Source organism: Colobus angolensis, unplaced genomic scaffold (assembly GCF_000951035.1).
Source record: "Colobus angolensis palliatus isolate OR3802 unplaced genomic scaffold, Cang.pa_1.0 Scaffold301, whole genome shotgun sequence".
Classification (NCBI taxonomy): Eukaryota; Metazoa; Chordata; class Mammalia; order Primates; family Cercopithecidae; genus Colobus; species Colobus angolensis.
Genome location: NW_012116278.1, coordinates 4342243 through 4358497, shown reverse-complemented (window position 1 = coordinate 4358497; position 16255 = coordinate 4342243). Strand labels below are relative to the sequence as shown.

Genomic DNA, 16255 nt, shown 5'->3' with positions numbered 1-16255 from the left:
AATGAATGGTGCTGCTATGAATATTCTCATACATATCTTTTGATGTACTATGGATGCTTCTGTTGGGTAAATACCTAAGTTTTGTAATTGCTGAGTTATAGAGTTGTACAGAGTTAGCTTTAGTAAATACCATGATATTATTTTCCAAAGTGTGACGGGAATACACTCACTTCAAGCTGTACATGAAAGAGCCTGTTATTCCATGTCCGTACCAACATTATTGGTATTAGATATTGTGATATCTAATTGTGGCTTTAATTTGAATTTCCTTGATGTCTGGTGAGGTCGAGTCCCTTTTTCATGTGTTGACTAGCCATTTGGATGACCTCTTTTGAAAAGTGCCTGTTCAAGTCTTTCCCCCATTTTCCTATTGGATTTTTTTTTCTGATTAATTTGTAGGAGCTTAAACAATATTGTAGATATGTGTTTATTGTTGGATATGCACATTCCAAATATCTCTTCCTACTCTGGGATTTGCCTTTTCCCTCTCTTAAGGGTATATTTGAAGAAAAGAAGTTCTTAATTTTAACGCAGTCCAATTTGTTAATCTTTTTTCTTTTATGGAGAGTGTTTGTTGAGTCCTGTTTCTTTGCTTATTACAAGGTTATGGACATATACTTTTATGTATTCTTTTAGATGTTTTATGTTTCATATTTAGATCTAAAATCCACTTGAAATAGATTTTTGTCCACTATATGAAGTACAGGTCAAGACTCATTTTCTCTGGATAAATATTCAATGTATTCAAAATCTATCCTATCTCACTATAGGGCAATGTCACCTTTGTCAGAAATTGAGGGGCAATACATGTGTGGGTCACTTGAATTTTGAAGGATGAGTAGAGCTTCGGCAGGTGGACGGGGGAGGGGAAGGTGCTCTAGGCAGGACATATGGTGTGAACATAGGTTTAGAGGAGCCTGAGGGTAGAGTGTATCAGACTGGCTGGAGGGAAAGGAGGAGAAACAGTGTGGTGGAGAGGTTGGCGGGGGCAGAACACACAGGGTTAGAGGATGGGACTTTATCCTAGAGGGATGGAGGCATTTTGAACAGGAGAACAAGGTAGGCAAGTTGGTGCAGGGCCGAGGGAGATAAGATAAAGTCTTATGACAGAGGGAGGCAAGAGGGTGGGTTTGGAGAAGGTAGTAAATTCAGCCAAACCTAACCCTGACATCACCCCCAAGCAGAGATAGGGTGCGCCTGCCTCAGAAGGCAGCAGTGAGGACACGGGTACCAGAGGCTTGGGAGGGTGACCTTCAGCCACAGGGTTGTGGTTTAGTCTCATGTCCACATATCCATTCCGGTGTCCTCGAGTGAAAAAGCCTCTTTTTTCTGGGTGGACCCCCCCACCACCACCCAGTGCCCCCAGAGCTGCAGGCCCTGAAGGAGGAGGGCAGTGGGGCAGACTGGGGCAGACAGAAAAGGAAGGGAGCATATCTGGAAAGGGGGACCTTTCTGTTCCTCCTGCCCTTGATGCCCCCACAAGGAGACCTGGCTATGCCTTGGGCCCTGAACTCTGATCTTTCTAGGCTAGCTGAGATGCAGAGCTGGACAGACATGCTGGGGAGAGCAAGACCCAGTGAGGGGAGTGATTTGGCCCAGGCCATGCAGTGAGCCAGTCCGACCCAACCTAGGGGCAGGCTGAGCACAGACTCATATGCCTTCTCAGCTTCCAAGTTTCCTCCCCTGAAACCTGCAACTAATAGGACTCCTGTTCTAGGCTGCTGTAAGGGTCAGAATATGCCAAGTGCCCTGTCCCGGAATTGGATGCAGGAGAGGGAGCTGATGTCAATGATCATGATGAGAGTAACAATTATGATTATAGAAATTGCAGGTGCTTATTGAGCACTTACTAGGTGCCAGGCCCTATGCTAAGCCCTCCCCACAGAGCTGTGATGTAGATACTCAATATTCACATTGCCATTTTACAGATGAGGAAACCTGAATAGGTTAAGCAGCCTGTGCAGTGCATTGACCTAGGAGGTGGCAGAGCCAGGGTTTGAAGCTAGATTTGCTGGTCTCCAAGCCCCAGTTCTTCATCAGCAATAGGCTTCCTTCCTTCCACCTCTGGCTCTCAGTTGTCCCTATTCTCAGAGCTGTTGCTTGGAGTTAAAATCTTAGTTTTTGGGTTGGTCCCTGGTGCCCACTCATGAGAGAGTCAAGCTGTGGAGAGGAAGGCAAGGAGCAGAGGCGCACCACCATGGGCTACTGTGTGCCAGGCAATGCCTCCGTATGCCCCATAGCAGCCCTGTGAGGAAGCGGCATACTGGCTGTGAGGGAGGTGGCATATGGGTAGGAAGTGGGATTCACCCCCAGGCCCTCCTGCTTCCAAATGCTGACCTCATGACTGCAGCGCTGTTTGTGTCCTTTCCTGAGGTCGTCCTGGCATGGCAGAGCTTCTTTGATTAACCTAGCATAAAACATCACAGAGAAGCCACATGCTTCTAGCTCTCCCCACCTGGAAGGGGCCCCTGGGAGGGAGAGGATTTGGGAGGGTCACCAGGTGTACAGAATTCTGCACTGCCCCTCCCAACACCAGGTGTCATTTTCCTGCCCCTCAATATCCAACCATGTGGAGTCCGAGCAGGGCCCCTGCATCTGGTATTGCTCACCACTGCCTAGCACAGAGCCTGGCCCAGGTTTCTCCTCAGGAAGCATCCTTTGAAGGAAGGGAAGGAGGAAGTGAAGAGAGCAGGAAAGGAGATCACAGAGGAGTATAAAGAGCAGGGCTTTGGAGTCAGGCAGACAGTGGTTTCAATTCTGACTCTTCCACTGACTTGCTTTTTGATCTTGTGTAAGTTACTTAACATCTCTAAGTCCTAGTTTTCTTATTAAAAATGATACCGATCTCACAGGATTGTTGGAAGTAGAGCCTAAAGTATAAAGCAACTGTCACAGTGTGCGGCGTGCAGTAGATGCTCAGTTAATGATCTCTCTCTCTCTCCTCTTTGTCATCATTATCTGTTTCAAACACCTCTAGGTTTACCTTCCCTACCTCTGCAGCACTAAGTAAAACTGCTTTCAGGGTAACGTCGGAATTCCTTAGTATATCCATGCTCCTGCCCCATCCAACCACCTCCACTTCCTTGAATGTTCCCTGCTGGCTCTGGCTCAGCCTGGAATATCCTGTCCCATCTTTTCCCCCATTACCTCCTCCCAGAGCCATCCTAGTTGTCCCTGCTGCCTCTACTTCCACAGCCTCCTAGGGTGGTAGCAGGTGGGTGAGAGATTGATCTGGCACCTCCAAGGCAGTGAACATGGCTTGCTGCTGTTTGGCAGCAATAGCCAGCACAGGCCCTGGCACATGGCTGCAGCTCTGTTGGTATTTGCTGAGTAAGTCTTGAGGGAAATGGTGTGAATAAGCCAGACATGATTCTGATGAGCCAAACAGGACCTGCCCAGGACCATGACAGCAGGGCAGGCTGGGTCTTGGCAGGGCAGCAGAGAGCCTTCTAGCCAGGGCATCTGAGGCAGATTGAACCAGTGCTCACAGGGATGGGCAGGAAGTGGACTTGAGGGATAGAGAGCTTAGGGAAATGAGATGGCCCCAGCACACACGCACACGGAGCAGGCAGAAAAGCAGAGTGCTGGGTGGGAAGGGGAGTGAGGATGGATCCCACAGGCGAACCGATTCCTGAGCAGAGCCCCAGGGGTCCTGGAGTTCCCCTTCTTACAAGGCGTCAGTCACTACTAGCTCAGGAAGAGACTGGGAACTACCCTGCTCTCAACTCTCAACTCCCTGCGTTTCAGAGAAGAGAGTTGGAGGTGTCGAAGGTGTGTTTGGGGTGGCGGGTGGGGACAGAGACTACGAGTCCACCCCACGTTGAAGCAGTGGTGTCAGAAACAGAGGCGAGAGGAGAAGGGGCCTGGTGGGGGGGTGACAGGGCAGCACCATGCTGAAACCCAGACTCCAGGAGCCGCCTCCCCACCCAGGGAGAAGCTGGGCATCCAGGCAGGTGGTGGTGGGTCTCCAGCAGGCTGCAAATGGCATGTCCTTCTGGCTTGGTCAGGCGATAGCCAAGAGTAGGGAGGGTTTCTGAGGGGCCCTCCTATCTCCTCTTTCCTCAGGGATTCCCTTTCCATGAGTGTTGGCTTTGGCCTGAGAGTCCCTGTGCGGGGGTGAGCTAACCTTCTGTTCCTCAGTATTGCTTTCTGTATAGTGGGTGCGCTCCCTACTGTGGTGTGCCGCCCTCCTGAACCTCACAGAATTCGTCTGTGGTCGAATTCCTCCTTTGCCCCTCTCTCCTCCTGCAGTTGGGCCTCTGTTTGGGGATCATGAATGGGTAGCTGCCTCCAGGGAACTTGCCAGCCCCCAATCCTGCTCCAAGGTCATGCCTCTTCTGCACAGGCTCCTCATTATAGAGAGGGTTTTATGTGTTGAAACTGGTCCTGGGCAAGGTTCTGGGCTGGATTTTAGTGCTGATTCTGTTGTATGACCTTGGCCTTATCACTTCCCTTCTCTGGGCCTCACATAACAGACGACTGTCACCTTGCCTGTTACCTGACGCCACTCTCCAGAATTGTCTTGGGAGTCAGAAAAAAGTAAAAAGGCCTGGGCCTTACTCGTAGGGAATGTGATGCAGTAGGTCTTAGATTGGGTCCAGACAGGCATTTTTAAGATGCTCCTCAGCATTTTAAAAAAACGAGTGTGTATTTTATATAAGCTCCTGGGTGCTGCTGCTGCTGACTCTTGAAGGGCTGCACTTTGAGGCTAAGAGTCTAGATGGTCCTGTGAGGTTCACTGGATTGTTCTTTCTTTCTTTTTTTTTTTCTTTTTTTTTTTTTGAGACAGAGCGAGAGTCTTGCTCTGTCACCAGGCTGGAGTACAGTGGCGTGATCTTGGCTCACTGCATCCTCCCCCTCCCGGGTTCAAGCCATTCTCCTCCCTCAGCCTCCTGAGTAGCTGGGATTACAGGCACCTACCACCACGTCCAGCTAATTTTTGTATTTTTAGTAGAGACAGGGTTTCACCATGTTGGCCAGGATGATCTCGATCTCCTGACCTCGTGATCCGCCCTCCTCGGCCTCCTGAAGTGTTGGGATTACAGGCGTGAGCCACCGCGCCCGGCGATTGTTCTTCCGTTCATTTATTCATTCATCAAACACTTCAGGTGAGGAGTGGTCAGACGTGAGGCTAGAGGGAGACAGAGCCCAGGGTCTTCCAGGGCTACAGAATTTGGACTTTATCTGAGAGGTACTGGGGAGCCAGCCACAGCAACGTTTTAAGCAGAGGAGTGACAAGTTGAGGTTTGCATGTAGACGGCTCCCCTGACATAGCACAGAGAATGGCCAGCAGGGTCTGCACTGCCACTGTGAGCCCCGCGTCATCCTGATGGGAGATGACGGTGGTCTGGAGGGAAGTGGTGGCAGTGGACATGGAGAGAGTAGCAACATTCTTTTTAAAAAAGATGAATCAACTTTTTAATTTTTTATTTTTTGAGACAGTCTCACTGTATTGCCCAGTCTGGAGTGCAGTGGCATGATCTCGGCTCACTACAACCTCTGCTTCCTGGGTTCAAGGGATTCTCCTGCCTCAGCCTCCTGAGTAGCTGGGATTACAGGTGCACACCATGTCGCCTGGCTAATTTTTATATTTTTATTAGAGACGGGGTTTCACCATATTGGCCAGGCTGGTCTCGAACTCCTGACCTCAGGTGATCTACCCACCTCGACCTCCCAAAGTGCTGGGATTACAGGCTTGAGCCACTGTGCCCGGCCTCAACTTTTATTTTTTAGAGTAGCTTCAGAAATTAGCACAAAGTACAGAGAGTTCCCATATACTCTGTCCTCCTTATTGCCAACCTCCCTAGTGGAAAGATCCTTGAAGTTGTGTAAGTGATGCTCAGGATTTGAGGACTGACCATGGGGGTGGTCGTGGAGGAAAAGGAGGAGAAAATGCTGGCCAGTTCCCTGGTTTGGGCAACTGGTGGTGGCTTCATTGATACAGGAGTCATGAGAGGAGGGATGATGAATTTCTGGGGAGATCACACATTCAGTGTAAGGCTTGTTGAGTTGGGGGCACTGATGAGATATGCAGAAGGAGGCCTCCATCCCTGTTCCTGAGCTGCAGCCACACAGCTGTCCTCTGTCTCAGCAGCATGCTAAGGCCCTTCCTGGCCTGGGGCCTTGGCCTATGCTGCTTCCTCCTCTAGTGAGCCCCACCCTGCCCCTTGAGCAGATTTCAGTCTCCAGCCGTTCCACAGGGCGGCCTTCCCAACACTCCCCTGGACTCTCTCACAGCACCCGAGGGTTTTCCTTCACACCGCAGATCTTGGTTTCTGTTTATCCTGTGTTTACAGCAGTGATGACTTGGTCAATATCCCTCCTTCCTCTCTAGTTTGTAGGCTCCACAAGGACAGGGATCGTGTCTTTCTTATTCCTTCCTTTATGCACAGAGCCTAGAACAGTGTCTGGATGCAGAACTATTCCATGAGGATTTGGTGAATGCCTGTGGCATCTCAACTCAGGAGAGGGGTCTGGGCTGGCAGTGTGGGCTGTGAGTCATCAGTAGCCAGATGGTACAGATAGCGATTGTGGCCTCGGGAGTGGATGGGTTCCCAAGGGAGTAGACAGGACTGTGATGAGAGGGGCCCTGCAGCAGGTCCTGAGGGACAGGCAGACAGGCCCATGAGAGGATGGAGAAGGGGTCAGTGGAAATTCAGGGAGGGAGATGTTAAAACTACGCCGTGCTGGGGTGACCATAGCTATTGTTTATTGGGTGCTCATGTGTGCCCTCATGGTGCTGAGCTCTGGATACTCGTTAGCTCATTTATTCCTCTCAACATTGTGAGGAGGTTCTAGAAATCCTGTGTTCTAGAAATCCTATGTTATGGCTAAGGAAACTGAGGCACAGAAAGGTTAAGCCCAAGGTCACCCAGCAAGTAAGTGTGAAGTTAGTATCTGGAGCTCCCCCTAATGTAAGCACCTCCTCCATCCTCCTGAATTTTGCCAAACCTGCTGTGTTGGAGAGAGTGGAGGTAGAGGGGACAGGAGAATGGCCTGGAGGGTCTCTGAGCTGGTGATGGAGGAAGCATTGGGTGTGCCAGCCTCTGGGTGGTCAAGAGGCCAGACCTGGAGGAGCTGGGCTGACGCTGAGCCGGGAGAGCTAAGTTATGTTAGCTGAGCCGTCAAGGTTCCTGGAAGCTAGCATTGAGTCAGGGACCTGAAGCTAGGGAACCAGAGCATGATTGAACAGCTTGAAGGAACAGCCCATCTTGAAAGCCTGGAGGTCCAATGTGGGGCAGGAATTCTAACAGCCTCTCCCTTTCTCAAAGGACTTTACAGTTCACAGAGTGCCTTCCTGCCCTTTCTCAGACTTGGTCCCCTTAGTCTCTCTGGCATAGGAAGCTGCAGGCATCCTCACCCTCTTTCATGGCAGAGAAAACCAAGCTTGGAGTGGGGTAGCTTGGGGTCACACAGCTAGCAAATGATGGAGTGAGGATTCCAGTCCAGGTCTTCTGGCTGCATGTCCAGTGCTCTGTTGGTAAAATCCTGGCTGTTAAGGGCCACCCTGAGACAGAGGCAAACCCCAGTTTACACCCCCCAGTGCAGGAAGTGGTTTTCGAGGGTAGATGCAGAGCCCGGCATCCATGGTGGCTGTGATGAATCATCAGAGTGAGAGCTGCAGGTTGTCCCTGGGTCAGCAGACCTGGCTGCTCAGTGAGTAGCTGTGTGATGTTGGACAAGTCACTTCCAGCAGCCCACCACTACCCCCAACCCAATAGCCAGTGGGCGTCTGGGGCCCAGAAGCCAAAGCTGGTAAGAGTGTGAACTCTGGGTGTTATAGCTGCCATCCCTCCTTAGCCTGTTCCGAGCTCTGGATTGGATTTGGGAGAGGATTTGATTAGGTCCTAAACAGTGGCTCCATTTAGAGGGCCTGGTTCATTTCCTGTGTGCTTACAGCAGATGAGACACAGGCAGAATTAACCTGGTCTAGTCAAGCCAAAGAAGTGATGGATGGGAAAGACACAGACCCGCACCTCGGAAGGGCGGGGCAGTGGCTTCCAGCACTCTGGACCCAAGGCCCTGGGTGAGCAGGCTGGTCTCCCTGGCACCCTGGCTGGATTCTTACTACTCCAGCTGGTTGTAACAGCTGCCTCACAGGGTCCCCAGCTGCCTGTACTTCCTCTATCAGAGCAATCCCCATGCTCCTTGAGGCTAGTTATCTAACCTCTGTTTTTTCTGCTTAAGCGAAGGCAGAGATTGTGTCTGACTTGTTCCCTGCCATCCCCCCAGTACCTACCTAAGTGCTTGGAGAATGAATGAATGAATGCATGAATGTGTGCATGCCCCAGTCCTCCCTGCCACCCACAAATCCTGCCCACATTCCCCAGAGCAGCTTTGACACAGCACAGCTCTGCCTATGGCATTTCGTTGCTCACAGGGCAATCCCATGCCTACCATGTGTTCTGCAACCTCCCCCTCGTCTTTGCCTCCCCTCCTGTCCTAATTTTCTCCTACACTTGCCACCCCCGCCCCTGGGTTTCTCGGGTGTCCTGTAATTGCTCCGGAGCTCCCATCAAACCACTTCCCACCCCAGCTCTCCCAAGAACACAGGCCGTACCAAACCTGCACGCAGTCCCTGTTCATACAGGCCTGCCTGCGAGCACAGAAAACCATGAGCTCTGGGCCCTGTTCACCAGCATCTGCTGGTGTGGGATGCACCCAGGTGAGGGGCCTCAGGCAGCACTCCAGGCGGTTCCTCCTCCCTCCCAAACACTTGTGTGTAAGGCTGCAAGGAAACAGGGAGAGACCCTGGGCAGGAGATGTGAATTCTAATCCTGAATCAGCCTCTCATTCTTAGGTAATTCCCATACCCTCTGGGACCCCAGGTTTCTTATCTCTAAAATAAGACCATTGATAGCTCTCATTGTGTCAAAAGCTTTTCCAGGGCCAGGCACTGTGAGGAGACTCAAATAGTCCTGTGAGTCCAGTGTGATATCACTGGGCTCAATTCCAGATGAGGAAACAGAGGCGCTGAGGCGTTGAAAGGCTTGGCCGGAGTTGCACAGCTAAAAAGTGGCCCCATTGGGATCAAAATCAGCCTGGCTCGGGTATCTGAGCACATAACCACTGGGCCCTCTGCGAACCCTTCCGTCTTGGTTAGTTTCTCAGCTGATCCCTCTGGGTAGGGGCCCTCTGGGGACAGCACCCCTGCCTGAGCGGCACTTCCCCTCCTGGCTTTGTTTGGTTTGGCCTCGATTTAGAACAGGGTTTGCAGAGGCAGGCTGACTTGCATTTCTGGTTTTGGGTTTGTTGCTGCACTTTCCCCAAGGGGTGGGCAGGCTCCGACTGTCATCACTGCTGGGACAGGCCTGGGCCCCACCCTCACCACCCAGGAAAGGGGAAATGCAGCCTGCTCCCCACTCAGTGCCACTCTGTGCCAGGCCCTGAGGGCACCCGGCTGCTGCTTCCTTCCGCCTTTCCCCAAGGACTATCAGAGGCAGGTGGCTGGGCCGGAGGGTGGGTCGGGGGGAGGTCTGGCCATGTGGTAGGGTGATAGGACTGACGGGCCCCAGGGAGCTGGCTGCAGGGCAGTTTGTTCCTCCTGATGGAGAATGCTCCCTGGTGGGTGGGGAGATGGGCTGGGGACTGGGTTGCTCATGGGGACAGAGATCAGAAATGGGCTTGAGAAGAACAGGGCCAGAAGGCCTAGGCTCTGGCCCCAGCCTAGCCCCTGATTTGTGCAGGGTGGCTTTGGGCAAGTCACTAAGTCACTGTCCAGACTGGGCCCTCAGCCTTCCTGTCTACCCAGTGGAGGTCTTTCTGTCCACCTGAGAACAGCCTGATGGGACTGAAGCACAGCCCTTAGTTTCCAGATGAGAATTCTGGACTGGAGGCCCTGACATTACAATTGCCAATACTGACTCTGGTGTTTGACAGAGTTTGGGGTACGTGGGAAACATGTGCCACTGGTTAAGGTCCTTAACTTCAGAATTTCCCTCTAGATCAATGCTTTTTAAATCACTACCTCCAACACCACCATCTCCTGTAGGAGCTTTCCGCCTTTTCCAGCATACGCTCCTGATCTGTTACTCAGGCACGCTGGTTATCCCATTTCATAGATGGACACCTTGAGGCCTGAAGGTTGGTGACTGGCTCTACCTGACATGCCTGTGTGATTCTAGGTTGCCCTTTGCTCCTCTGGGCCTCAGCCTTTCTGTCTATGCAGTGGGGATTTCGGATCGCTCTTGTTCCAGAGTCTGAGACTATAAGGTCTGAGAGGGCCCTTGTGTGGAGTCACCTCTGAGCTGCAGGCAGGATTTCCAGGGCAAGAAGGCCACAGCATCAGCAGGTACCTGTCTTTGGCCTGTGAGCCACAGCCTAAGGCATGCCCTTCCTGACCTTAGCCAGATCATGCTAGAGTCCTCCGAGGCCTCCCCTCCCTTGTCCAGCCACTGTCTCTACTCTACAGGGCTCCACTTTCACTTTCACGCTCCCAGGCTGTGGCTCTTACCCGGGCCGCGCTTTCACATCCGCTCACATCTGTGCTCCCAGATGCCAGCGTGACCCCTGACACGTGTGTGCAGCAGCCTGCAGCTGCTCCAAGCCATGGCTGATCACTGACTCCCAGCTGTGGGGCTTCACCATTACAGACCCCCCGGGGCTTCAAAGACTTCTCAGCTTCGAGCATGGCCTTTTGGGTATCAGGGCAGCTGTATAATAGTGGGTAAGTCACTGGCCTTTGGACTCAGTTTTGTCATCCATCAAATGGACATTAATGATTTCTACAATGAGAGCTCTTAATCCACGTTCTGGGGGTACTTACCTCTGAAGTTTTCTGCCAGTGTGCACATGTGCCCGCATGTGCACACATTCCCAAGCATCTGTTCAGTTCCTGAGTATGGGTGGGGTATTTCTCTTTCATCTGTTCTCAGCAGCTATGGCTTCTTAAAGGACAGAACCTGGGCTCTAAATAAATAGTTCCAGCTCCCGCATTCCTGGACCTTGAGTGGGAGGGGCCCAGCCCAGGCTTGAGAACTGCCTCCCAGTGTGGTTGTGGCACCATGGACACTCCTGACTTTCTCGGGGCCCCAATCTTCTGGTGACATAGCTGCTATTCAGACTTTCATCAAGAGAAACATTTTTCTCTTTGTGCATGAAATCTACTGTTGAAACTCAGCAAAACCCCCTAGGATCCCGAGGGTTGTGTGTGAGGCAGGAGATGTTGTGTTTTTTGAGGAATCCTTGAGGTTCCTCCAAGCAGTTGAAAAATCCCTGGATGGGTGATTCCTCAGGGAGGTTCCATGTTTCTGTGACATCTGGTGAGTCCAGGTGTGGACAATATTTTAAAGTTCCAGTTTCATTCCAGTTTACTAGTTTCAAAAAGATACTTAAGCGTTCAGAGCATATTCTTGTTTGAATGACTCATTAGGATTTTTTAAACTTTAGTTCAGGTAGAAGACACCCTGGGCTGGGTTCAGTGACTGCCCTGGGTTTGGGGCTTGACTTGGTTCTGGTCCATGAGCAGAAACTGCCCGTTCTCCTTTATCCCCAGAGGCAACATTGACCCTGTTTCCTTTTCTGTTAAATGGGGACAGTGATGCTTCTTTTATAAGGTTGTTGGGAAGGCCATATAAGAGAGTGGGGTCAAGCTGCCCTGGCAACTGCCAAGGCAGGAGCTAGATAGACAGTGGTTACCTCTCCCTCTTCTCCTGTAAATGTGTTTTTGATGGAGTGGAAAGTTCAAGCAAGAAGACAGGGTGAGAACTGTTATACAGCTAAGTCAAAGGGGCTTTTGGGGTTCCATCTGGCACCTCAGCTTTCAGACTGGGAGACCGGGATTCAGGCTACTGCCTGATTTCATGTCAGCTCATGCATGGTGTCTGGCATCTCAGAGCCTCCTCTTCTGAACCGTTCTTGTTTTCTTTTTGTTTCCCAGATGTTTGAGACGGAGGCAGATGAGAAGACGGAGATGTCCTTGGAGGAAGGGAAGGGGCCTGGTGCCGAGGATTCCCCACCCAGCAAGGAGCCCTCTCCTGGCCAGGAGCTTCCTCCAGAACAAGACCTTCCACCCAACAAGGACTCCCCTTCTGGGCAGGAACCCGCTTCCAGCCAAGAACCACTGTCCAGCAAAGACTCAGCTACCTGTGAAGAATCCCCTCCAGGCCCAGACGCCCCGCCCAGCAAGGACGCACCACCATGCCAGGAACCCCCTCCAGCCCAAGACCTCTCACCCTGCCAGGACCTGCCTGCTGGTCAAGAACCCCTGCCTCACCAGGACCCTCTACTCACCAAAGACCTCCCTGCCATCCAGGAACCCCCCACCCAGGACCTTCCACCCTGTCAAGATCTGCCTCCTAGCCAGGTCTCCCTGCTGGCCAAGGCCCTTACTGAGGACACCATGAGCTCTGGGGACCCACTAGCAACCACTGGGGACCAACCTGCGGCCTCCAGGCCAGCCTTCGTGATCCCCGAGGTCCGGCTGGATAGCACTTACAGCCAGAAGGCAGGGGCAGAGCGGGGCTGCTCAGGAGATGAAGAGGAGGAAGAGGCCGAGGAGGGGGAGGAAGGGGAGGAAGGGGAGGAGGACGAGGATGAGGACACCAGCGATGACAACTATGGAGAGCGCAGTGAGGCCAAGCGCAGCAGCATGATCGAGACGGGCCAGGGGGCTGAGGGTGGCCTCTCACTGCGTGTGCAGAACTCGCTGCGGCGCCGGACGCACAGCGAGGGCAGCCTGCTGCAGGAGCCCCGAGGGCCCTGCTTCGCCTCCGACACCACCTTGCACTGCTCAGACGGTGAGGGCGCTGCCTCCACCTGGGGCATGCCTTCGCCCAGCACCCTCAAGAAAGAGCTGGGCCGCAATGGTGGCTCCATGCACCACCTTTCCCTCTTCTTCACGGGACACAGGAAGGTGAGAAAGCTAAAGGGGGAGGGAGAAGGATACATGCAATGTGGGGAGGGCTGGCCCAGGGGCTGCAGGGAATGAGCAGTCACCGTGTTCCACCCCCGCTGTCCCGGCAGCCTCCCAGCGAACCTTCCACCTGTTGGACAGAAGGTAAAACTGAGGCCCAATGGGACCAAGAAGGCAGAGCCTGGACTTAAACCCATGACTTTAGGACTCTAGATGCTGTGTTCTTATAGCTCCACTGGTCCCCACAGAAAGCAGAACAGGTGTAGCTTAGCCCAGGCCATCGTGTGTTTGGATTTAAAAGATCTGAGGTAGTAGCTGGAGAAATAGAGTTACAGCTTAGCCAGACTAGAAATCCATCAGCCAGTCACAACGACAACACACATTTATTCCATGTCCACGTTATCCTAAGCAGTTTACATTAACTCATTAACTCTCACAATGGCCCTTTGAAGTAGATAGTATTTTGGTGCCCATTTTACAGCAGAGGAAACTGAGGCAAAGAAAGGTTATCTAATTTGCTCCAGGTTACACAGTTTATCAGTGTCTGAACCAGAATTAGAATCTGGTTCCAGGGCCAGTGCTCTTAACCAACCACCACACTGTTTGCCTCTCATGAATATTTATATGTAGATAAATAAGTATTTATCGATTTCCTGCTGTGTGCCAGGCCCTGCGTTCTGCAACAAGGCAGGAGCCACAGAAGTGTGTGAGGCTGGTCTCAGCCTGAGAGAAATAAGTTATCTGTGTGAGCCTCGAAAGTGGCCTAACAGTGAACAGATTGTGCCATGATCTTGAAGTCCACCAGCTACTTTGGGTCTGGGCTCTGTTTCTTACTATGTGGCTTTGGTTGAGTCACTCAACTCCTCTGAGCCTTAGTTTTCTTCTCTGAAAAGTAGGGGTTAATAGCACTCACATCCCAGAACCGTTGAGGATGAATGGAAGAGGCTGGTGCCTGACAACACTAGCCACATGAGCGGTGGCCCTCAGGGAATGATGGGCCCCACTCCTTCTCCTGAAATGCAACAGCCTGTGCAAGGTGTTGGTGTGAGGCCAGGTGAGTAGGGGTGGTCAGTGCCCATGGAGTGCAACTGACTCAGAGATCTAGAACTTCAGGAGGACAGACCCCAGGGCCTAAGGTCATCAGGGAAAGCTTCTGGAGGAAGATACCTCTCAGCCTGGCCTTGAAGGTTGAGCAGGATTAGAATAAACAGAGAGGTAGAGGCAGGCATTCTTTGGCTAGAGCAGAGCATTCCTAAAGGACAGATGCCTGGCACAGGTGCTGCTATTCCTCCCTCCAACCAGCGGCAGACATCACTAACGGATTCCAGCATACTTCCTCACCAAGTTGGGACATGTCCTCAGAAGCCTGCTCAGCTTCTTAGCCACTAGCAAGAAGGCAGACTTGGCATCTGGGGAGATGCCTTCTGCTGAAAGCTAGTCATTCTCAAAGGGCAGGCTGGGGCCCTCCAGAAAAGGGTCTTGAACTTTGGCCTGGGAACTGAATCTCCGTTTCCTTATCTGTAAGCATGTGTGGTTCTCACACTGTGGTGTGCTCCAGAATCACCAAGTGGAGGTTATTAATATATGATTCCTAGTCCCCATACCCAGAACTCTACAATCAGAATCTCTAGGGGTGGTTCCCAGACCCTGTATTTTAAACATGCCCTGAGGGATCATGATCTTGCCAAAGTTTGAATATCACCATCTTAGGCCATTTCTTGATGGTTTCTACAAGAGAGAGTCTGGAATGCTGTCCTTCCAAGGCAAGGCCTCAGGCTCACTCAGATCAGGCCTGGCCACTCTTCTTAGGAGGGCGGTTGAGGCACACCTGGCTTGGGCTTCCCAATCCTGATTCCCCCACTACACCCTTCCCAGTTCTATTCCCCTCAGCACACTTGCTCCAATAAAACTATTTATATACAGATGAATTCACACACATTCATGTGTATGCATCTATCTAATTCCCTGGCTCAGTTGGCCTCAGCTCCTATTTTGGGACAGATACTTATGCCTGGGAGTCCAGCAGGCCTGGACCAGCTCTCTTTTGTCTCAGCTTCCTCCTTTGGGTTTCCAAGGTTCCCACTGGCACCCTCCCCTGTCCCACCAACTTTTAGCCGGTCACTGCCTTTCTTGTGTTGGAGTGGCTGAGCTGGCAGAGACATCTGAGACTGCCTCAAGCCTGGTGGTGGCCACCCTTCCATGTGGCTTCCACACACCAGTCCCTGAGCCCTTTGCCATTCACATCCTGCCCTGTCCTGCCAGCAGCTTCAGTATGAAACCCACCCTTGTGAAAAGGAGATGAAGCCCAGATGGAACAAACACCGTGGTCTGGCTCCATCTCTTACTGGTACTGGGCCTTGGGCAAGTCCCTGCCCCTCTGTGAGCCACAGTTTCCTCACTGGTGAAGTGGGTATGGTAATAATCCTTCCTAGGGTTGCTGGGAAAATTAAATAGCTTCACACAGGTAAAACATTTAGGGGAGTATCTGGCGCTCAGCACCTGGGGGGTGCTGCATAAATGGTAATCATGTGATGAGGAGGGGGAGGGAGAGGAGAGCAGTAACCAGGGTAGTACTGGCTGTGCCACCATTCAAAGTATCACCAGACCCCATTTCTCACCTTCCTGACACCGCTGCAAGGTGGACAGGCACTTGTCTTACAGTGGGAGGCTGAGGCTAGCAAGAGATATTTTGTCCCCAGCCACACAGCAGCAAGTGATGATGGCGCTGGACAAGGTCTCACCCTTGTCCAGTCACTCCTCTGTGGCTCTACTGCAGACCCTGTGACCTCATGCTGATGAGGGTCCAGGGGTGGGGGACTGGCAGAGGGACCGCGGCGGGTTCCCCCATGACTTCTGTCTTCCTGGCTTTGGCCTGGCTCTTCTGGGAGGGTCCCCTGATGCTGATGGGCCACTGTTCCCAGGCAATGCCAGGCAAGAGGTGAAGAGGGGAGGGGTGAAGTGTTCAGGCTGTGGAGTCAGACAGACCCAGGTTCAAGTCTCAGTTCTACCTCCTTCTCCCTGGCTCTGAGACCTTGGCCAAGTTGCTTCTTTCTCTGAGCTTCGGTTTTCTCTTATAAATGGAACACAGAGTCCCCCGGGAGTTGTCCCAAGGGTTCCAGGGAGCAGTACATAGAAAGCTCGGGCTGGTCATTTGTGCTGCCGTGCAGATAAACTGAGGCTGTCCAGAGCGCATGCTGCCTGCCACAGGATGACATTCAGTCTCGCTGTTGTCACCACTCCACACTCCTGTTATCCTGCTGTCTTGTGTGCTGAGCAATTTCTACTGCGAGTAGGAATGTCAGAACAGGCAGACCTCAGAGATGGTCGGCTCGGCCATGGTGATCTCACAGATGGGCCAACTGAGTCCAGAGAGGGAGAACACCCCCTCCGCCACCCCCCCAC

At 52.2% G+C, this 16255-nt stretch overlaps 1 protein-coding gene across 1 annotated transcript in view; it reads left to right on the top strand.

Moving 5' to 3' along the window:
• The window catches only part of RGS3 (regulator of G-protein signaling 3), a 130996-nt gene that overhangs the window by 104740 nt on the left and 10001 nt on the right, over positions 1-16255 (top strand). The window contains 1 exon segment of the mRNA XM_011950097.1: positions 11879-12853. Within this exon segment, the coding sequence (XP_011805487.1) occupies positions 11879-12853 (975 nt within the window).